This window comes from Drosophila miranda, chromosome XR (assembly GCF_003369915.1).
Source record: "Drosophila miranda strain MSH22 chromosome XR, D.miranda_PacBio2.1, whole genome shotgun sequence".
In the NCBI taxonomy this organism is placed as follows: Eukaryota; Metazoa; Arthropoda; class Insecta; order Diptera; family Drosophilidae; genus Drosophila; species Drosophila miranda.
In genome coordinates, this window is record NC_046674.1 from 28,221,745 (window position 1) to 28,245,849 (window position 24,105).

At 46.3% G+C, this 24,105-nt stretch overlaps 1 protein-coding gene across 1 annotated transcript; it reads left to right on the forward strand.

Moving 5' to 3' along the window:
• Positions 1-3,946: 3,946 nt before the first annotated feature.
• LOC108153705 (delta-sarcoglycan) lies at positions 3,947-14,599 on the forward strand. The gene is made up of 6 exons (XM_017283830.2): positions 3,947-4,149; positions 8,607-9,374; positions 9,446-9,566; positions 11,104-11,365; positions 12,634-12,757; positions 12,876-14,599. Exons 2-6 carry the CDS (start codon positions 8,763-8,765, stop codon positions 13,062-13,064), a joined length of 1,308 nt encoding a protein of 435 aa, XP_017139319.1. The 5' UTR covers positions 3,947-4,149; positions 8,607-8,762; the 3' UTR covers positions 13,065-14,599.
• The last annotated feature ends 9,506 nt before the right edge of the window (positions 14,600-24,105 follow it).

The window sequence follows — 24,105 nt, forward strand, 5'->3', positions numbered from 1 at the left end:
CGTATGTGTCCAATCAGGGGAATACCTGCGGTAGACAATAGTTAGGCAATCGCAGACACTGTATATTTTGACCCTTTTTTGGCTCTTCATCATGAGGATCACTGTATTGCGCCTTGTATTCAGACAGTCTTTTTTCAGCCCGTCCGTGTGTCTTAAAAGCTGCATCGTTTTCCTTTTATTCCCTATACTAGACTCAAGCGAGTCGATATAGCCATGTCTGTCTGTCCGTCTGTCCAATTTGCGAATCCAGGCCCCTGTCATATCACACTGTTACAAGTGTTTTCCTAATTTCACACCGCCCCCTTCCGATCCGACGAACATCTGTGGAATCCACAATTTTGAACGAAGAACTAAAGAGAATAGATAGTCACCAGATTGTCGAATCTGGATCAGATTGAATGGATCTGAATAGCCAGAATGAACGAAACAATTTTCAGTGGCTACGCAAAGCCTTCCACGCGCTCACTCATTCTCTCTCTCTTTCACACACTCTTCCTCGTGCAGTGTGCGCTCACTGTCGGAGGGGTGCCACACTGACTGAGTATCGGGCATAAGTGGAGACTTACGGCCCTAGCTGCGACTCACAAAGTTCCTGCTTGTTTTTACATTCGTAATTGTCATAATAAGTACAAAAACGGCATCAAACAAACGTCCCTTCCGTCACCATAAAGAAAATGCGGTCCGAAAAGGATCTTCTGCAGTGACTGCTGAATTGCTGTATCATCCAGAAAAATACAATACCTTATTAGGAAGATATTCGCAATTATTGGATCTAATAAACTTTTTGGTATACCCGGTACTCGAAGAGTTTAGGGATATATTAGTTTTGGGTTGGAAGTGGATGTGTTTAACGCCCAGAAGGAATCGTTTCCGACCAGAATCAGAAAGGAAATTTCAATCGTTACGCAACGCCTTCCACGAGCTTACTCATGCCCTCTTTTTCACACACTCTTCCTCGTGCAGTGTGTTTCCCTTGGCGGAGGTGAGCGAAATGCTAAAATTACATATATACCAACTGAGGAACGGTTATAAAAGTAGAGCCGCTGCCCTTACCTTATAAAAGCATATAATCAAATACTGACAAAAAGAAAGATGAGTTTCAAACCGTCGCAAAGGAATATTCTAGTCAATATCCATTGAATGATCAATATTCTTTAATTTAATAGAAAAGTGCAGTGCTAACTATTTATTCTTGGCTTAAAAAGCCTTCTCTTGTGTGTTTCGAAATGGGAAACGAGAGCAGCAAACCATCCTGCTCATCGAATGACACAAATGACGATCCAACACAGAAGGATCCAACTACTGCAGCATTGGCATCCACCGAGCTACGGAATCCGGCGGTGATCCTAAGAAACAGCTGCTGGAAAAAGAGAGTAAAACCGCAGCGTGTGCAAGGACGAGTTCATAGATCGATGCTTCATTGCCCCGCCATGTGGGCATATCCTACGCAAGATGTGCATATCGCGCCCAGTTCTAGTAAGATATATGATTGTTAACAACGCATGATTTCACCGTAATAATTTGACATTTATTTGACAATATATTTTATCTTGTGTGTTAACCAATTGATGGAAGACAGCCATTGTCAATAAAAGAGAGAGACCTAAAATAATAGTGCAAGTGCCACACTTCTCCGGATTAATTCTCCAGAATTGAATCCTAGCCAAAGTGGAAGGTAGGAGAACCGGGAGAACCCAGAGAAAAAATCTCTTACAATCGAATAGCTTATCTTAGATTTAAAAAAAGGTATGCCAATCGAGTTCCCTAAAAAATTTAGCTTCAGAGTCGCATGAACTAGAGTCCTTCCTGCTGGAAAATGTAGGAATGCATCAAGAATAATGGGGAATTGGTCCACAATTCACATAGAGTATGATCAACAATAACAGTGCCGAACTGCCAGTGCCAAAGTGTGGGGCGTCATCTTATAAATACTTTGGGTATGTGGCAGGGGCTGCCTCATTATTTTTCCAGCTGGGGCATTCTGCTGCCAAATCCAAGAGCCAAATCCAGTTGAAAACAAGTTTTAAAATTATAAATTCATAAAAGGACAGGCGACATAGTGAGGGGGACGACAACTGTTCCAACGAACCAAAACCTGGCACCCGTGCCCCCGTTTTGGAGAACAATTAACATGTGTGGGTGGTGTGTCGTCGGGGTAAGGTAGGTTTACAGTGGTTGCAGCGTTTTAAGGCATGGAATGGGGGTGTGGTGGGGAATGAGGAATAGAGTGGGGGGTTCGACGGCATTTGGGGCGTACCAACTTAAATTTCCACAATGACTGCCAGCGGGTCCGACTTCGACTGTGACTGTGACTTTGACTGCGATGCTCCTTCTTGGAAACGTATGGAGAGCACTACAAAAGCATTTTGGGGCACCACCCACGCCCATTCTACACACCCACACACACACACACACACCAACACATTTCCACATATGAAGGGACGTGCAGAGCAGCTGGAAAAAGTGGCCGCAGCTTTTAACAATACACAACGTCAAAGACAAGTGGTAGGGCTGGGCGGCACGAATACGTCCAGCGTTTTTGTTTTTTTGCCCAATGTTTGTTGCCAAGCATCGAGGTCGGAAAGCAGGTCAGCAGGAAAGCGAGGAGCGTACTTAGGATGTGTGTCCTGAGATCGCCCAAATACATTTGCGGCAGAAGTTGCGTCGCCAGATCCATTGGGAACGATTCTAGGACCGTGGGACGAGACCCGAGACCCGCCTGGACGCTGTTCCGCACCTGACCCTCCTCCTTCTCAACGGAAACGACGACGACGACCAGCGCGCCTGCGAGCAGCAGCTGTTGGCAAAGACAATTAGAAGGACCAGGACCCCATACATAAGTGTGTACATACATATGTATATGTATATGGGGTATGAGTTTGGGAATGAGTATGAGTAAGAGGGTCTGTGTGTGTGGCTGTCATGGCAGGCAGTCTCTGCCCCTGCATGCATGTTCCTAATGAAGGCGCAAAAATTATGAACTTTGGCCAAAGATGAACACGCTTTTAATTTATAAATACGCATGGGCATGGGTAGGGGCATAGGAATGGGAATGGGAAAGGGAATGAAAGCGGGGGGCGGGCAGTCCAAGTTAGAAAAGAGCAAAAGCCATCCCAAGCACACTCCTCCTTTTTGAATCCCATGGCTGAGTGTACAAACCGAAGGCTTATTACACCCACTCTCTCCCATACACATGCGAGCATAAGAGCACAATGAATAATTTACGCATTCTGGCGAAACTTTAATCAAGTTTTCCTCATACCCACACACCCGGCCATACCCGGCTTGGAGTGGAGTGGAGCGGAGCAGAGTTATACGTATGTATATCCGGGCCCACTCAAATGGAGCTTAAGGAGTTAACGAAATAGCGCAAGCAGATATGCCAATGGATGGCAACAACATGTGCAATCGGTGCAGCAGACCATACATATGTACATATTTCAATTCCAGTTCGGAAGGGGAAGTCCCATCCAGATCCAGATGCACATCCAGATGCAAATTCAGATGCAGATATGCCCGTATGCCTATTTTCGGTCAAGGAAGGAATACTGGTGCTCGAAGAAGAGATATCTACATATGGTCGAATCCAGCCACAGGGGAGCTGGCAAAGCAGCCTATTATTATAAATAGCAACACGTGGGCATTGTACGGGTAGTACCACCCACGTGTTGCATGCATCCATTGGGCACCTGAGCCATGTGCTCGGTACGGAAAACGTAAACAAACCTGAGGGGGCCGTGCCACTCGGTCGGGTCGAGTGGTCCCGAGCAAAGACGAGGCCGTGGCCGGGGACGAGCAACCGAGCAACCAAGATACGAGAAACGAGCTACTTGCCACAGCCAACCCATGTTTGAGTGAAACTTTGGAAGGTTGTTCGGCAAAAGCTTTATGGACCCGAACATCAGCCACCGGCGGCAGCAGAAACAGCGGCGACTGGCTGCCGCTGCTACACCGTATCTTAAACGGACGGAATGGTTAACATTCCGGCAAACTGATTCTGCCATCAGTTGTTGTGCAAGCGTGTACGAGTACGGTACCCCGTACGCGCATACGGCAGCGGCATTTTGGCGTAAAAATCCACAAAGACCAATTTATAGTTTCCCAAAGATTTATTCTGAAGACTGCGGTTTCAAAAAACAATAATTGTTTGTAAGTGTCTGTGCTCTTTTTCTGTGTTTTCTGTTTTGTGTTTGGTGCCTCGGTGCCTCGGTGCTATCTGTGACGTGTCGTGAGATCTGAGTTTTCCCATTGTGACTAGTGCTGATCAGCAGTGTTTCTCTTTGAAATTGTGAAGGTCAGAGATCGAAGATCGGGGCTCTCCTTGAGTATATAAGTAATACGCATATTACGTATGTCATAGTCCCCGCTGGGGGGCCATTTATTCTTCTCAGTGCCTCTAAAAAAACAAAGATTAATTGCTCTCTGCTTCCATTCTACATTGAATTGAAGTAAAACATTTATTTACGTATTTATGTTAGCCTGATTTTGGGCTTTCGAAATGGGTGCAGAAACTAAGATATCAGTGATAACTGATCTACAAACTTTTCGCTATGAAGCATGCTATAAATGGTGCTGGAACACTTTTCAAGCGAGTTGTGAATGTTTTAGATCGCCATAAGATGGTAGGCCCACATAGACTACAGTGATCTACAGTGATCTGCAATAGTTTTTGCACAACAGCGTTTGTATACCACTGTAATGGCTAGGCCATAGGCCATAGCCAAGGGCTTGTAGAGGAGTGAAAGATATTAGTTTACGTACTTTCACATGTGTGGGGTGGGGGCTGGAAATTTAAGGTTTTAGCGTCCCTACGGCACTTACGCATGATTGGAATAAAAATGTCCTGCAGGCGGCAACAAGGACATAACAATATACATACGTACAACAAGGACAACAAGTGTTGTCTGCTCTGGTTTGCCAGTGCTTACCAAAAACGTACGAGCGCCATTAAATGTGGCAACTACAACCACCTTCCACCCGAAACACAACATGAAATTGTAACGAAATATGAAACTGCTGTATGCCAGACTCGGAGTCGGAGTCGGAGTTGGAGCCGGAGTCAGAGCTGGAGCTGGAGCATTATTCCACAACCACGACCACGACTACGACTACGACTAGGACTAGGTCCTCGGCCAGTATTAGGGCCCATGCCCATGCCCTAGTCCGGAACGTGACCCAGCACAGCCGGCACAACCTCAATAGAGTCGAGCTAGTACAACCCTTTGGCTGGTCACATATGCATATATGTGGGTCTCCATCTGTGTCCATGTCTGTGTCCGTGTTTCATTCTGCGTCTATGTTTTGGGTCCCCGTCGTTGTTGATAACTTAATAGCAGGACAATGCAATACTTTCCATTTACGAGTTTATTTCTATAAACGAGTCAAACCAAGTCTCGGACCGCCTCGGTAGGGGGGCCGGCCCACACCTGTTCCTATCTCTGACATCCATGCCGACAGCGAGCCCGAATCCAGCGGTCCGGTCCGGTTCGGTATGGTCTGGTCCGAATGTGGACAGAGACATAGACAGAGACGGGGACTGGGACTGGGACTGGGAAGGCTGTCGCCAGGGCATGGCTCGAAATAAGCCCATTTCGCTTTTAATTACCCACTGCCAAGGACTTTTAAGCAACTTCATAAGTTGCCGTTTCCGAGGGGGTCCACACTTCCGCACACTACATAAATTCACTGTACGCATACAGATGCCACTTTAGCCAGATGTCCTTGTGCCTGGATTAACTGCGTTTTCCGGGGCATGCTGGGCAGTTCGATTTGTCAATGCACTTATATCCGCAAACATATCAGATACGATCCCTTATCCTCTTTTCTTCTGAGCTGCGCCACTTTCTATGGCACTCTGCCACACCTACACATACCCGTAGTTTATGGTAGTATATCTTGAGTACGCACGACTTCGGCTGTTATTTCCTATGACTTTCACAATGTAAACGGAAAAATGTGCAGCGGCGAACTTATGCACGGGTACAAACACCGTAAAAAACGTGTAAAAACAGAGAACAGGAGAACTTCCAAGCAGCTCCAGCGCAAAAAGCAAATGCGGAAGCATCCAAATTAAGTAACTGTAAGCGGCAACTGTATGTGTAACGTGGCGTACGTGATGATGGTGCCCCTGCAACTCCAATGGAGTTCATATCGCACTCTCCACTCTCGTAGTTCCATCGTCGTCACCATCTTCGATCCGGCATACGGCATACGGCATACGGCATATCCTGATCCCGCCATTTGGGTGCGTGTAATAACCGACCAACTGTCTGCAGATACTAAATCAACTTAAAGTCCTTTGAACAACTCACGGAGCACGATCCTTGGTACCCTGGTACCCCTGCCCCCTATCCTATTTTGGGGCTGTGGACTTTTTCAGATTGTAGGCCGCATGCAGAATGGAAATGGAATTGGTCTTTTTCCGGCAACTACTATTTGCATCTGTGGCTTGGGCTTGGGCTTGGGCTTGAACTTGGGATGGCTGCATTAAATTACAAGAAACTTTAAGCAGGAAATAATTTTTGGAATAAATGGGCATATGCTTCTCATCTTAATTGCTTGGTGGATGGCAGGGTAGAGGCGTGCGGAGTCCCTTCAGTGCGGAAAATGTATCAAATGCATTTAAAATAATCCATTCCCTTGCTCACTCGCAGGTTTCAACCTTTCCATTTTATCTTCCCTTTGCTCTTTGGTCAGAAAAACACCAAAAATTCCCCTTTAGTTGTTCTGTGTGTTCTGTGTATTCTGTGTGTTCTTTGTGGTTCGCAATTTAAATGAATTTATTTTTATTTGATTGCCGGATATTCCGGATATTCGAACACTCCACAGTTCAGGCTGTTCAGACTGTTCAGTCTCTGATTCCGCTAACTCTTAATCCTTTTGTCCTTAACGGGAAGATTAAAAATTTGGAACTGATTCAAGCCGCATATGAACACATTTTCCGTAGACTCTATCGAATCTATCGATTCCCATGGGCAAGTGAGCAGCAATGAATACACATCTCTAAAGATCACAAATCCCCAAGTTTAATTTCCCCGATTATAATTATCAATTCGGTTAGGGTGCCTGGTCCGTTCTGTTTACCACTTAGAATGCACTAAAATGGTCCATAAACAATTGAAGTAATTGCCGCCGCAGACTGTATAAACATTATGATAAACATAAACAATTAGCAGACCATGGTCATGGGTAGACTGAGAGATTGTGTACAGAGGTCCACTTTATTCTTCATTCGCGGTCTTCTCTAAGCAGCGGTACAGGGGGACTAGATGAGAATAGATCGTAAAAAATATTTACGGCCGAGGAAATTCCCAGTGATCTACAAATAGGCCTTCGACCCAAAAATATGGAACTGACTGAGACCATCATTCATGGCAGAGAGCGCTTCATGTACTTACGAAATGAATAAAAATAAGTTTCGCTGAAACAAGAATTATCTATACATTTATTTATAAACTTTTATTGAGCGCGCGCAAAATGTATTTCATTGGCCATTCCTCCATTCGGCTTGATTGTCAAAATGGCATTGCGAAAGACTAGACCGGGAGCAGAGGAGCAAAGAGGCTGGGAGGCAGAGAGATGGAAACTGAGAGACGACTGTCCTAATTTTAGATAGTTGACAATTCCAAAATCATGATCAGCGTGTGTACTATTCGAGCAAACGCACCTGGGTACGCACCTGGGGCCGAGTAGTATGAGTATCAGGCATTCTCAGTTCCATTCTGACTGGTACTCAGCCACAGAGTGTGATTGCAACTGTATGTGGCATGTATGCCATGCCGTTTGAGGGCCGGAAAATAATTTACTCGCAACTCTAGAATTACTTATTTATTTATTTATGAGCCTCATGAGCAAAAAAGTTTATAATTTATTCATTTATGACTTTTTATTGTATTTATTATGATTTCTTTTGACAGAATGGTTTAATAAATATATACCCAGACCCCGCCCAGACTCCGCACAGACCCCGAACAGACCCCGCACAGACCCAGACCCAGACCCAGACCGAGCGTGGCGTCAGCTCCATAGCTCTCCATAGCTCATGCATGTAAATGCATCATGCAGACCCACAATCCACACACCCTCTGTGGCACTGTTGCACTATTGCTGGTGCATACATACATATATACAGGTGTACGCTGCAACTGCAGACATGCATAATTAAGAAGCTGCACGTGTGAAGTCGCCAACAGCTGGCACCACTAAAGTCATCAACTGCTGCAGTTGCAGCTGTAGCTGTAGCTGGAGCTCGACTGTAATGCCAGGCGAGGCTTGCAACAGTGAAGGCTGTTGCAACAGCCTGTTACATATTTTAATGCTCTTCCTCACATCCATCCTCCCTATCCTCTGCTTGCCGCAGCTCATCAGCCGGGGCTCCATAAAGGAATGGCCACATATTACTCTTGCAATTGCAGATTTATGGTTGCCCATACAAAAAATGCCCATGTCCATTACAAGCGAGGCATGTACTTCTCTATATGATTGGACCACTCAGTTGGGAGGGGTTTACAGGATTCACAGGGAAAACTTTGGATCATTGCTCTCATCGGTCGTGAGAGGGAAGTGAATACTCAAATCTTTCTCTCTCTTTCGCTTTATGAACGCAGATCACGCGCAGACATTGACAACCCTGAGAGTGTTCCGCTTGGCGAGGAAAGAACAGCTAAAAGTGAACCTCAAAAGTCAAGGAAAACGTCCAAATGATGAAAGAATTCAGAGCAAGGCTAAGCAAATCGCAGTAGTGGCGGTGCAAACGATCAGCAATGTCGGGTGACGGCAGCGTGGAGACAACTACGCGGCACCTTAAAGTGTGTTCCGGTTCCGGAGAAGGTAGCAGACAGCAGCAGCAGCAACAGCAGCAACAGCAGCAACAGCAGAAGCGGCAGAAGCGATTATCGACTGGGACAACGCCCAAGAAGCCGAGCAAAGCTGGCAACAATCTTGGCCTAATGACAGCTGGCAACAGCAGAGCAAGCGGAAGCGGAAGCGGAAGTGGGATTGGAGCTGCAAGCATCCAATCGTCCTCAAAGGTGGGCACCATGACGACAGTAACAGCGACGCCAGGCAAAGCCACGCTCAGTCACGTCCATAGCCATAGCCATAGCCATGGACATGGCCGGGGGCATGGGCATGGGCATGGACGGGGCGGCAGAAGTGGTCGGGGCGGTGCTGTAACTGGCGCAGGAGCCGGTGGTGGACCGAGGACAGCTGGTCAGTGCAACGTAGACGGATTCGCGGGCGGAATTGAGACATACCTGGGCCTCATCGGATGGCGCAAAAAGTGCCTGTACACGCTGTTGCTGCTGCTGATGCTGCTCATTGTCACAAATCTGGTGCTCACCCTCTGGATAATCAAAGTGATGCAGTTCTCTTTGGTAAACGCGGCGTACGGCTACATGCCACACTCCCTCCACACTATTAATTGATCAAATTTCATCGATTTCAGGAGGGCATGGGACAACTGAAAATCTTACCCGGTGGCATACAGCTGTCGGGAACAGCGATAATTATGGACATGCTACGAACATCAACAATCCGTTCGAGGCCTGGCCATCCCATATCCATAGGTGAGTGTGAACCTCGCTGCTCTACCCTACCCCCGGGGCATTGATTATTGAGCGATTAGATGCAAACATACAACGTCATAAACAGACACACAACAGAAACAGCACCCTTTCCCCATCCACTCATTCCCATTCCCATTCCCCTTCCCATTCGCCTTCCCATTCGCATCATTCCATCACTCGCTCACTGCGACGCCGAAGCCTATTAATATTCATTTCATAAATTTTAACAATTCATGCAAGCTCCTACTCCATTAGGCACATAGGCCATAGGTGTTATCTTTACCATAGAGACGTCTGTGGGGAGCACACCGATGGGGGTCGCCGATGTCGCGTTGTCACCACTGACTGACCTTCCCACTGCAAATGTCAAAGTCATGGTAGTGACCGCGCTCTGTTGCGCTTTGTTATAGTCTTCGGGTATGTTGCACTCGCTTCTCTGATGACTGGCTGAATGGCATTTGGCGCATGTTTAATGAACTGCGCTCTCATCGCTTTTATGCAGACTCAGGAGGAGGTGGTGTGTTTACCTCTGCTTAAGGGCAACGCAACGACAACTGCCTTGCGATTAAACATTGATACGGATATGGACACGGACACAGACATTAGACGGGACTGAGATGTGTGGCTGGTACGGCCAGAGCACGGACTACGACAAATGTGTGCCGTTGCCAGTCAAGGCATAAATCAACAGATATCAACATTGTTGGTTGCACGGCTAGTCGTACGAGTAAGCGCCCACAAATGAGATCGCGGCTACTGGTCCTGGTCCTGGTCCTCCTCAAGCAGCTAAAGCAGCGAAAGCAGCTCAAGCAGCAGGAGCAACTGATGGGACCAAGATGTACAATTACAGATAACCCATATGAAAGCACGACCAGACCAAAGAAGACGGATGCGATTTCCAAGGGACCTCCGTGTCCATGTGTCGACGAGCAAAATGCTTTCAAAAAGAAGAGAGACGTAAAGGCAAAGCATTTCCCGCAGCGATAAGCAACAACCGCAGACACGCACACGGAAGTGGGGACACTGAATGCTACATAGTTTGTAGATGGCGAAATGGCGAATGGCGAATGGCGAATGGGTGATGGGTCATGATAGTAGAAGACAGCCGGCCAGGTAGATGGTGCCTGCTGGCTGATTGCTGATAGCAGTGGCAATGGCTGAGCAACCGCGACCTGAGACAATGGCGTGAGGGAGAGGTCTGAAATTTGATTTCCGTATCCGCTATCTTATTACGTGCTATCTTAACTACGCACTTCCATGTCCATGAGTGTGTGTGTGTATGCGTCTGTGTGTGTAAATGCGGATTTAATGCAAAATAGCCTGTCTGTTGTGTTAGCTTATTTATATTGCAATTACCGATCAAATTACCAGCATTTGTCATACATACCTTAAGATTAATTGCTAATTCTCCCAAAATCAAACATCCTTCATCCAACCTTAGTCTCTGTGTCTCATCTCAGGCCACATCTCTCTGTTTCTCATTTCATTTTCTCCAACGCGCTGCCTCCACGGGTCCCATCGTCGCTACCATCAACAGAATCATCACGTAATTTTTCAATCAATACACGTGACGCGAATGGTATGATTGAGAATCATTTATTTCTGGGACACGATAAGTTCGAGTGCCTGGCGGCGACATTTCGCATCAACGATACGAATGGACGAAACCTATTTTCCGTAAATCGAAAAGAAGTCACAGTCGGTGCGCACTCACTGCGGATCGACGGTGAGGGTGGCGCCGTCTTCAGGGCCTCTGTGCAGACGCCACATGTGCGTGCCGAGCCGGGACGGGAGCTAAGGTAAGTCTCAGTGCAGGACCAAGACCAAGACCAAGACTCCTGACCAGGGTGGGAATTTGTACCGATCTCGACATGGGGCTAAGAGGCTCCCTACACGGTTCCCCGGCAAAGAACGGAAAATTGAGCGAACCGAACCACCTGGAACAAGGAACAGGAGCAGGACCAATTAAAGTAAATTAAATCGAAAGCCAATCTACTGCAGCCATTCGCCGTCCGGTCCTGTGTTGAAATTCAATGACTGTAATAAATTTTCCGGAATTCATAGCCCAGCAGGGGAGCCCAGAGCTCTGAGGACCACAAGGGAGGACATGCTGTGGCATATTAGTCGGCGGGCGTGGGGTTGAAGGAAATCTGAGAAATAAAAAATTATAAGCAAACACTCAGCTGCGCTCGTGCGCCTCTGTCAACGTCACCTTTGCGGTAACAACAAAAACAGCCATCCCCCTCCCCGCAGCACCACCCTCCCACCCACAAATCGCGGCCAAGTGTGGGACCTGCTGGTGTGGCTGTTGGTGCTTGTGTTTGTGTTCGGGTTGTTTGGTGTTCGCAATGCATTGCACCTGAACCTGCACTTGCAACACCTGCCCCACACCCCCTCCCCCTCCGCAAGGTGTCGCCATGCAGCCCACGGAGCGCGGAGTTGGTAGCGAAAATATTTATACACATTTGTATGAATGTATACAAACGTTGGCACTGAATTAAAAAGCGCTAAAGGGGCCTCAACAGTTTTTCCCCCGGTCCTATTTGGAGAGCGCTGCCCCATGCCATGCCATGACCGATGGTTTGGGATTGGGAATTCGATTGAAGAACGGGGTATGGGAGTGGATGAGGTGGAATCTGCCTGCATGCCTTCCTGCCTGCCTTCCGTATTATGCGACAAACGGCCCATCCGTCTATGACGGCCCCGTGTGTGTACATATGTACATATGAGCCATTAACAGGATCGGCCGCTTGTAATAACATTTTCATTGACAAGTTTGGTGATAGCTGCCTGTTGGTTCATGAAAATTAAAATTGTCTGGCGCCGAGTACACACCGGAGTATGAGTTTATATTGCATTTGACCATACAGCGTGGGGGGCAGGCGGCTCCAAATTGAAATTGCAATATTTTTAAAGCGCCATTTACACGGACCGGTGGCTACCGCCGCAATTGCGGGGGACTTTCCGTTCCATTAGTCAGACGCGCGTTCCAGGCGGGGACCTTTGCCGAATTTCGTCCCTGGCCTTTAGTTGGGGCACTGTGGCTCATGGTTTGATTTAATTACAGACTTGAGTCACCCACGCGTCAATTGAAGATGGCAGCAGCCAAGGACATCAATTTGCAGTCGCGTGCCGGGGCTATTGATCTCGTGGCCCTGAATGATGTGAAGTTGCGATCCCTGGACGGAAGCGTAAGTATGATTAATAGTCCAAGCATTGGACAATTCTACTACTATGATTGCAGAATGGAGTCGCACACTGCAATATATCACCGTGTCCCTCTCTATATCCTATTTTATTGCGCTGCAGGTGCGACTGGAGTCATCCAAAATCCTCATGCCCAATCTGCGCACGGCCCAACCACCCATAATGGGTTCTGCCCAGAGTCGAGAGCATATGCATCGCGTCTTCCAGCTCTGTGCCTGCTCCAATGGCAAGCTCTTTCTGGCTGCCCCGCACTCGATATGCGCCGGGGATGATTCCACTGTTTGCAGGTGATCTCACAGCAACAAACGCTGGCCATCGGCAACCAATACCGATGGCGAAACTTAACCAGAGAGCGGAAAATCGGAGCGGAAAAATACGGAAAACCACAGGCATATGTATATCAAATATTTGCTAATGCTAACTGAAAACTAACTGATACTGAAGTGAAGTGAAGTATATATATATTTATTGGAAAAATCCTAGAGAACATACAATACATACGATCCTGCATTCATAATCGTTCATACCAACTAAACATAGTATTGAACCTGTATTCGAAGAACAAAATCAAGAGCTTCTTAGACACTTGGATGTTGTGTACTAGTATATAAAACAGCAAATTCAGAGACACAGGCATATCCTACATACTTATCCAATGCATATGCATAAACATATACATATAAATATATTGAAGTAACTATTACGGCGGTAAATATACAAGAAATATAATAGGTAGAACATATGCACTCAAGACCCATCCCATCAGAGTCATCAGATCTAGTAAGGAATATGATAGAACTGTATTTATGTATGTGTAGTAGATGTGAATGTCGACGAAGGTTAGAAGCCTCTAGAAATCCAAAAGTCCAAGCCCCGCAAGCCCCCATACCGCCCATTAATCAACACGATCAGTGTAAATGTGCTTTTCCCCTGTAAATGTGTGCCTACCTAACTCTGGTGTAAGTCGTCGTAGTCAAAGGATCCGTCGTGTTAATTAGATTATGGGTCCTAGACCGTTGCGACCATTACCAGATACATATATCTCGGAATATCCGCTTCACTTTGTTGGTTTGTACAGATCCATTGCGAGAAACGTAAGCCTATCCTTTCCCTTGCATTTAGCCCTAAAGATGTGTACATAGAACTCTGTCCAACTGTCCTACTTTTCTTTCGTGGCAATTTCTTTCTAAGCAGATCGTAATTGGAGACATTCAAGTAGCTAACACCACGACTAACAACGACTAAGAACTAAGAATATGTATGTTTTTATGGCAACTATCCGTGAAATGAATAATCCAAGACAACCACAACTGGCATTAACACACAATACGAAGACAATGAAATATCATCCAATGAATCGCAAGAGCTATATTATATCTATACATGTGTATGAAATATTAATGATACGATCACGAATATACAGAATATACATATACGTATGAGTATCGCGATATGAATATGAAGAATAAATCTGGGTTTGAATATGAACATGAAATATATATAGATAAACTGAATATGAATATGAATATGAACAGAGTTGAAATATGAAATTGCCGTTGAATTTTTCAAGTGTAAGACTACACTGATATACTGATAAATATATATATAATAGATATATGATACAAATAAATGTGTATGGCATGCTTTTAGAAAGGCGTTAAATTTAATTTGTTGTTATATTTTTTTTTAGCACGATTATGAAACGTAATGTTTATATATACAATACTTATAGAGAAATGATAAGTTAGATAATATAAGGGAAAAAACATGAATATAATACCATATATAGTATTGTAACACTGCAAGATACTTAAAGAGAAATATATGATGAGTAAATAACAAATATTTTGGGATTATATGAACTTATTAGATACATCTAACTATGTGAAGTAATTCAAGAACGGGGGACAGGCGACAGGCGACAGGGGCTGGCGAAAAGTCCTTGTCCCTGCAATTGGTTGGACATACGGATTTTTTATTCGACGGCTGGGATTGTGCGCACTTTTTACAGCAAAGCGCTCAAACGAAGACTCAAGCCGAGTGCTCGTTGGTTAACGCCTTCTAGCACCACTTCAATTGAACTGAATAGCGCTTGAAGTGCTTTGTGGGTGCGTCTAAGCTAGCACTACAACGACTACGACTACGACGACTATGGCAATGACGGTGACACGGACGCCAACGCCAACGCGGACACAGTCGCCGCATGCCCAGCCAGGACAAACGATGTGGTCGTGGTCCTAGTCCTCGTCCTCGTCCTCGTCCTCGTCCTCGCGCTCGTCATCATCGTAGTCGTAGTCTCGTCGCCGTTGTGGGAGTTTCCGACGAGAACGACGACTGTAGCCGACGACTCTTCGCCTCGGCGCTCGTGCAAGTAAATTGAGTTATTCTGTGAGCCAAGTTCCATGCTACAGGGATTGCTTTGAGCTGAAAAAACGAGCTTGGCAACCAGGCAGACCAGGCCAAAGAGCTTTGCCAGCAGTGAAAGTAACCGCGCGCGCTCTGCCAATTTGATTTGAAAGCTTCTCCACATTGCACGGTATGAATGAAAGCATCTGTATTTGCCTATTTCATCAGTTTTATTCGTATTCATCCAGCTTCCCAGCCCTTGATGGGTCATTGACACCATTTATGACTCGCCAACTGTTAGATTGAACACTGTCCTAGCCTGGACCTTTCACTTCCAAATAGATAGAGTTCGTTAAGTCTAGTCAGCTCCATTTCCATATTTCCATCTTTCCATATACAGAGCCAGTGGCAGATCCAGAGTGGCGGGGATCTCTCGAAGGGAGACTGGGTTGTCAAGTACAGGAATTGGGATGCGGTCTGGGTTTGGGTCTGGGTCTGGTTCGGTAGGATGGCAGACATTTTGACGTTATACGTGTATTTAGTATTCCATTAATATTCTAATAGGCGCTTTTGTACTTTGCTTCTCCTCATTGGCGCAGTTGGCTACTGTATGGAGTCGCTCTTTTTGTCAACCCGTCTGTAGCGCCCCTCCACTTGGCTTCTACGACTATGACAACGTGTGTGTGTGTACAAAGAGTAATCACATAAAATTTTATAATTACCACACTAACAAACGCACACAAAAACACACACACGAACAAGGTACTGTACTGTCAGCTAGGAAGTAACTTTCGCGAGAGTCTTGCTTCAATTTTGACATTGGAGTCTCGCGAGGTGGTCCCTTCGAGACCCTCCTGTCCTTGCCCCGTGCCACGTGCCCCCTGCCCAGCGTTATGGCTGGGAGCACATGCATAGTTTAAATTTCAATGCATAACTCACCTGTAGTGTTCGGGGGTAGTGAGAGGGTGAGGGTACGGTTCGACCTGTCTTAAGCCGTCCTAAAATTTAAATGAACACACCTTGCGGGCGCCATATGTGAGCGGCCATAAATTGTGCAGGGCCCAACTCCAACGCCAGTGCCATCCCTTGGCCTAGACTGAGAGTCTCCGCCACCTTCCACCCACGCTACTAAAAGGGCAACGTCAAGTGCCTGCCTGTCCCCCAGGACCTCCCAGCGCTTGCCCTGAAAGGAGAGGGTGGACGCAACAGTTAGTTAGTTAACGGTATCTAAAATGGGTGTAAACCAGCGCCAAGCTGACAAATTAAGTATGCATGAAAGTGGCAGCGACACACACACGAATACGAGGGCGACTGTACCCTACCCCCCCTACCCCTACCGACCCATCCACCCCCCACTCAACACCCCAAAGGCATGAAAAGGGGAAGAGAAACATTTCTTTAACGTTGCAGTTAATAGGATTTGGCTGAAACAGAGTGGAATCAAATTAATTGTTTCATTTGTTTACAAAATACTCAAGTCATTGTTGTTGCAATACTCCTACAGGAGAGTGAGTGCGAGTGCGAGTACGAGTACGAGTACAAGAAGTGTTGACAGGCGATGAAGCAACGCAGAACGTAGATTCAAGGGGGCGCACAAGAGAGTCAAGTGCGTCGTCTATACGCATACGTATGTGCATGAGCATGTGCATGGCTTAACTGACGTTTAAGTGGGCAATTAAGCAAAACTTTGTAATGTTTTCATCGTTAAGGACGTGAGGATGTACGTGGGTCCCTGCCCAAGCGAAGTGGCTGTGCCTGAAATCCGACCCACCCCCCCACACACGAAGCTCCAAAACATCTAAAGCTCCAAATGCATTGAAAAATATTCGCCCATTCGTTGTCAAATTTAGTGCCTGTCTTCGGCCTCTGGTTGCCTTTTGGACTTGGACTTTTGATGCTCAATCAGGTTCAATCGGTGGTGATTTGTAGGGACATCAATCGCACCCTATCCCCGTCCTACTCGTAGAAGGAACGGCAGGATGCGTAGAGCAGCTAGAAACATATCAAAATTGTCGCTCTGAAATCTGATCTAGCTGAATCATTTCCTTTGGTAACATCGTGTCGATATTATAAATATTAAACTACCTACTAAACAGATTCCTGCAGGTCGGCCAGGAGATGGAGATGAGTTGGCTAATTTATTTGCATGCAAACAGGCAGTCTGAACTCAAGGGAACGTATTTTCTTGCAGAACTACTTCGTAACCGTGTAGATTTGTGCTGCGTGCAGCACACGGCAGTGGCAACGGCCTGTGTAAGCCATAAGCAAAATCAGGAAGAAACGTAGTCGTCTTATCTCCGACTTTCCCTGTGTGCCAGCCCAGTCCGAGCAACTAAACGAATTTATGTCGTAATGAATGTCAGTTGCCGGATATCTCCGTGTCTATCTGCGCTTTATGCACAGCTCAGCACTTCTTTTTCTTGTTCCGTTCCCCGTCCTCTGTCCTCCGTCGTCTATCCTCTGTCCTCCGGCTCTATCTCTGCCACAGAACATATATACATACATTCGAGTACTCGTACGAGTCCGTTTGTATATCCGCCGGGAGCGCCCACTTCGTTGTTCCAGTGCCATTCTTCCGTTCCGTTTGCAATTTGCAAACATTTAATAGTTATTCAAAACATTCGGCAGTGAAAGCAGTTTTCTATAAATTTTCCGCATTTTCGCTGGCAGCTTATCTCCCCGTGGAGTTTTAAAAAGTTGATTAGCTGCACCCTGTAATACTACGAGAATTCTGCCGCAAAACTAAAAACCAAAGAAGCCAAAACTGAATCGGAATAACGTACCTGAGCCCCAGGGCAAAGCTGCAACAGTGGGCGAGATCTGAGACTCTCTACAGTTGCCGCTTAAAATTACGAGCTGTTCACTTTGAGCTTAACTGTTTCCTTTTGTTTTAACTCATTTGCCGTACTTCCACTGTGGGAATATAGCAGGTCGTTCCGTTCCTCTTACAGTACTCTTTCGTCGGAGCACTCCTTCGAATTGGAGAGCCGACCTCCCGAGAACAGATACCCAGAGCCTCGAAGCAAAGGCGGGTTTGGATAAGGTACACCTACGCATAGGGCAATTCATTACATCTTTTAAAAAAAACTTAACAGTGTGTAGAGAGCATATGGTGGTCGGTTTTTCCCGCTCGCGGGCTTCCTGTCTCTTGGTTTTTTTGCCTTTTTGTGCGTTTTTTACGAGCTGTTACCGGTCGTGCCCCGCTATGCGCGAGTGCGTGTTAACAGGCAATTAAATCCGAATTACATTTTGCTCCTTTTGCAGCCCCATCGCCGCCCCATTAGAGGGGCTCAGCATGTGCTCTGCACCTCTGTACCGCTGTGTGTGTGTTGCCTTTCAAAAGTTAAACGGCAGGTGTGCCAAGCGCCACACTGCGTGGCACGATTTGGAGTCCGATCCCCAATTCAAGTCCGCCCATCCCCCATTCCCTATACCAATCCGAGTACATACGGGGCGATAAGGCTTGCAAAGTTCAAGAAGCCAGTTGGCAGGAGTTGCTTTATCTGCAGCGGAGGTGCCCCACTGTCCCCGTCCATGAGTCAACTGGATACACGTGCCAATTAAAGATAAATTTTAATTGCCGCCCCACAATGGAGATTTATGTTGGCGTCATTAACCAAACCCAATCGGTTTCGTTTATCTACTGGCTTTAATTGAATTGAATCTACCTTCCCACACTTCAGCCCACGCTTGCCACATGCCCATGCCGATCCCTGCGATCCCTGCGGCTGCCCAATAATAGAATTTGCGAAAATGTTCAAGAGTCAGCATTTGCATCAGAATGTCAAAGGCGCTAAACCCCAAAAAGTTATCCCAATTGAATTTTACTCGAACTCGAATGCTATGTAATGTAAAGGAGCATAACCATATGCAAACGAAGGACACGTATGCCCCTATTCAGGCGAGGCAAGTGGGTTTTATGTCCAGCATCAGGAGCACCCAGAGAAACCTCTTTAGTTGAGAACATAGTTCTGGCATTCGCACTGCCATAGGCCCCGGAAATAATGTTCAGTGTAGAAAATCAGCATAAATATACATATGTATATGTAAAGGCCATTTGCAGGCGTGCCAAAAAGTGAGTCCACCATATCATTACCAAGGGCGAAGTGAAGCCATTTCACACCATTCAGTGGCACGAACTAGTGCCACTACTGCCGAGTGGCAGGCGGAGGCTGCGAATGGGGGTGGGGTGTGGTATGCTAAGGTAATGGGGTTGTATGGGGGCAAACTTAATCCTTTTGTGAACAAACATACGCTCTCTGGCTGCCGCTGACCGTGCCAGGGGTCTGCTTTCTGGCGCTGGGGTCTGTTCTGTTTCTGACTAGGGCGGAGGAAAGGGACACACAAAAAGTGTGGCAAACGGAAATCAAATAAAAAACTCGTGCGTCGTGCACCAAAACAGCAGAAAAATATTATAACGTAAAACAAAATAAAGCAAACTTTTTCGAACGCATTTCTATTGTCAGCGGCACACACAGTCTTCGCCGGTCGCCAGTCGCCAGTCGCCAACGCCAGTCGCAGTCGCAGTCACAGTCGTCGTCGTGGCTTTTGGGAAGGTACAAAAACTTTCCTGGGCCACTGTGGCGGCGTGCGGGTCGCCTTTTGTTTGCAGCTCCCTCCCTGCTGTAAGAGCGTTTGTTTTCTTTTTGTTCTTTATTACGTATTTTATTTTTTAGCAGTAGCAGAAGCAGCAGCAGCAGCCGAAACCGTTCACTTCATTTGCCTACACGACCAAGTCAAGGAGCACTTTACATGGATGAGGCAGAGCGAGGCGGTTGCAGGCATCGTTACTGCGGTTCTTCCTACCGCCGCTGCCACTACCCCCACTGCCCCCACTGCCTCCACTCCACTGCGACTGTGACTATGACTGCCACTGGCAGAAGGCAGCAGGCAGCGGGCAGAAGGCAGCGACAGTAAAAGGACAAACTTTTGTCGCTTGGTAATGATGGCATTTTGGCATTGCTGCTCCTGTTGCTGTTGTTATTGTTGTTGTTGTTAAAGTTTTGTGCACACAAGTTTAAACAAAGCAGCCGCCAGTCCCATAAACAGTCGACAGGCGTTGCGTTCTTGGGTCAAACAGCAGTGACTTGCGGGCGGTGGGCGGATGGGCGAAGGGGCGGAGCGGTGGTGATGGGTGCGAAGGACAATAGAAAATTGGGTAGCAGCTGCACTTGTGACTGCAACCTCCCATTGTAGCCGTTCCGCGGGATGAGAGCCATCCCTTCGGAACGCTTGTCGTATACTTAATATGCTCTAGCGGAATTAAGTATACGTTTTCGTGTCTACGACAAAAACTAAAACAAAACTCTCGTACTTATTTTTTGCTGCCAAAACAAGGCGCACGCGGCGGCTTATTAACCGCAAAATTTTGGTCAGTTGGTCAGTCACCGTATTATTTACAGCTCCCAATGGACGACCTGCTGCACACTGCTGTTATCACTTAATTGAAAACATAAAACGAGCGCTCATTAGTTCGGAAAACCCCATCAATTGGGGTCGCCATAATTCCGCTTGCTAATCAGCTTATGCAATGCACTATAATTTTTGTACCCCGTGCCGCGCCACCCACTCGCACATCCCCGTGCGAGTATCAAAGAGACAGAAACAGCAACTGTGATAACAACTGGCGAATAATTTGCCACGCAAACATTAACATTAAAACAGTCGCCTGCTCGTGCTCGGGCTCGGGCTCGGTCTGTGGCGCTGGCGCTGGCGCTGGCTCCCTTGCCAGAGGACAGAAGGTTACTCGCAGGAGATCTTATCGGGGAGGGTGCAAGTGCTGCACGGTTCACTGAGCACTGGATCCCAGGGATCCTGGGGACGCAGTCGACAGCGGTTGCAGAAAGAGCGCTCTGAATTCGGGGGATCCAAAGTAAGTTTTGTTTGTGGGACAGTGGTAAGGGACGTAAGCAATGCTTATGGGGCACGGAAGATAACACTTAATTGTGTCCAATGTAATAGCAAATTTCGTTCTAACTAAATTAGTTCAAGGGAGAGGGAGATATACATAGAGGGATGACCAGCAAGTCAATGGATACACGGAATTTAGCTTCAAATATCAGGTTCCCAAACTTGGCCCAGGATGGTCTGGTCCATCTGGGGAAACCTTTCTGTTTTTGGCATCTTCAGACTTGCATTTCAAGTTGCTTTGGAGACTGCACCGATTTGGATCTTCTTCTATTATTGACCTTCTAATGTGCTTACATTCCCGATCAATGAAATAGACTCATTTTTTATAGAAAATTAAATTTTGTAAATCAAATTACTAATGACCATGGAAAAATACTAGGTGTATAAAACAGTTTTGGATCGTCGCCCGATATTTTATTCATAAATATATTATATATATTACCACCTTGCTCCCAACATTTTTGGGTCATTATATTGGTAATTTTCACAAGATAATCGCTCAATATATACCGCTCGACTGATTAAAAACTGGATTAAAATCCAAAATGTGGCCCCAACATAGATCGTATGGGGATAACTTTGCGTAAGTTATATGAATATGGTAGACAATTTAAAGTTCATTAATAATTAAAGAATCGCATCAAACACGCCTGGAGGGAGCCCTTTACATTGCAATGTCCTACAAAAAATTTAAAATATTAAATAATACAAAGCTTTATCCAAGAGTTTATTCCATTGATCGCTCAAAATTACCATTTTTTTAGAGTTCAAACACAAAAAAAAATCCTAAAAAAAAACCATTTGACCTAGAAAGCAAATATTTGATTTGTTTGATACAATTCTGAAGAATGAAAAATATATTTTAAAAATTTAATTTTCTACTCGAAATCTATGAGTAGATTTCCTAGGGGATCACAGATGATTGGAAGGCATAGCCGGCAGAAGGAGGAGGAGAGAAGGATACCTAGGTATGATGCAAATTGTCTTCGTCCTCATCCTGAAGCAGTTGAACTCATTTATGAGATGAGCTGAAATGAAATGAGATGGGATGATGGGGTCTTAATGACGTCGATGTCGGGGTCGACGTCATGTCTGGGAAAAAGCGTTTAATTTGTTTCTCAAGAATTTGCACAAAGCGTGCCAAGCTGTTTTCCCTCTTTCAGCTGCCACAACCGGCGCCCGCTACCCACTCGTCTGTGCCAACAATGCCCCATGCCCCATGCCCCATTCCCCATGCGGCCCTTCTTCAGTGCGTTTCTTTTTATGAACTCTTTGGCGTGGCTTCGGCGCGTTATCTCCGATTCCGAGTCAAGTTCGCTGGCACGCTTAATTACCGTTTCCCCTTGTCCTTAGTACCCTTTTTCCCGTGCTCGTCTGCACACGCCCACTCAGCAGCCCATTGCCAGGAAGGATAACCGACAGCCCAAAAGTATGCTGTGACGTCATTTATCTTCAATTAAAATAGCTGAGGATTGCATGAGGATTTTTAATTAAAATTTACTTTGTAAATTATACGTTTCAAGGATTTGCCCAGTGCGTGCTCCCACATCCTATTCACTCTTTACGGCTGACAATTAACCAGATACCCCCTTCCCCGCCTAACCAATCACTCGTCAGCCCCCCTCAGCCGCAGCGGCCAACGAGCGATACGAATCTTGCGATACCCTTCGATCAAATTGATCGAATATGCATCTAACAAAATGCGTTTGCAAAATCAAAGTCCACGGCATACGCTTCCTCTCGGATGGATCCAGATCTGTGAATGGACCAGCCGTGCCAAAACCATCGCTGGTTAGAAGGCTGCATATGGCTTACACTTTGCAAGGGTATGCAAAGCCGGAAGATTAAGGAATCGGATTCAGACTATGGCTATTACAATTAATAGACTCTTAGGAGCACTCACACACGCATGAGGCTCTCCCACTCGGACTAACACATATTCCCACACACACATAGAGATAGAGAGAGAGATCCACTAAAGTTGTTTTATGTCGAAAATAAATTGGTTTTGCCATGCCATTCCCATTGTCGTCATTTAGCTGCTGTTTGCTGGCTGTCCTGTCCGGACAGGACAGGGCGCTTATTTGCCAAACGCATTTACCGGCAAAAATGTCTGTTTATTTGCATATGCTGAATATAAATAAGTAATTGCCTTTCGCCAATACAATTTATGCATATTTCAATACAATAATTTCATTGTAAATTCTATCGTTGGCCAATTGCCACAATTAATTGTCACAAACTGTTCGTGGCGCTTGCCCCCAAAAGGCTTTTCCCGAAAGCCTAAGCAAACACGCAAGGAAACGTCTCGCACGGAATTGAATCGACTTGACTTTTCTTTGGCCCAACACGACTCGACTCGCAGTCAACCACAGCATGTTGTATCAATTGACAGCGAATAAAAATGTCAGTTGGGCTGGCAAACATGGAGCCAAATAAACAAGAGCCAAGACCCATGCGGGTAAACATTTAAGTGTCCAATTTTTAGGAACCGCAAACAAGACAACACCAGAAAGAGGCAAACATGACAAGGGAACACAAATGCCAATCCAATCCAAGCACTCCGTACGGGTCTGGGCAGGACGGCAACGCAGAAAGGCAGCACGCAAAGAAAACGAAGTAGAAAGAAAGAAAAGCTTGACAGCACACCGAAGGAATATAATAATGATGATGGCAGGGTGACTTGTGGGTGGAGCCCCAAGCCCAGCCCCAATCGAACATCGAACGCAGCCAAAGGTCGCCCATCGAATGGCAGCCACTTACGTGGCTTAGATCGAGGCTGGAGTCGGAGTTGGTCTGAGGGTGGGCTGTGTGTGACCTGTGTGCGTATATTGAAACGTATGAGCACATTATCTACGTGTTTACATCCCAATTTGATTCCCCGATGATTGCCCTGTCCCTTGGCAGTGCCCCTGCCACTCCCACAGAACCTCTGTCTCTGCCTCTGCCTCTGCCTCTGCTTCTGTCTTTGCCTTTGCCGATGTCGGTTTCCCTTTTTGTTTCGTTTTGAAAGATTTGTTAGAACCAGGTCGACGACGCTCTTTCACACCCCCCGACAGACTCATGGCGCGTTGGC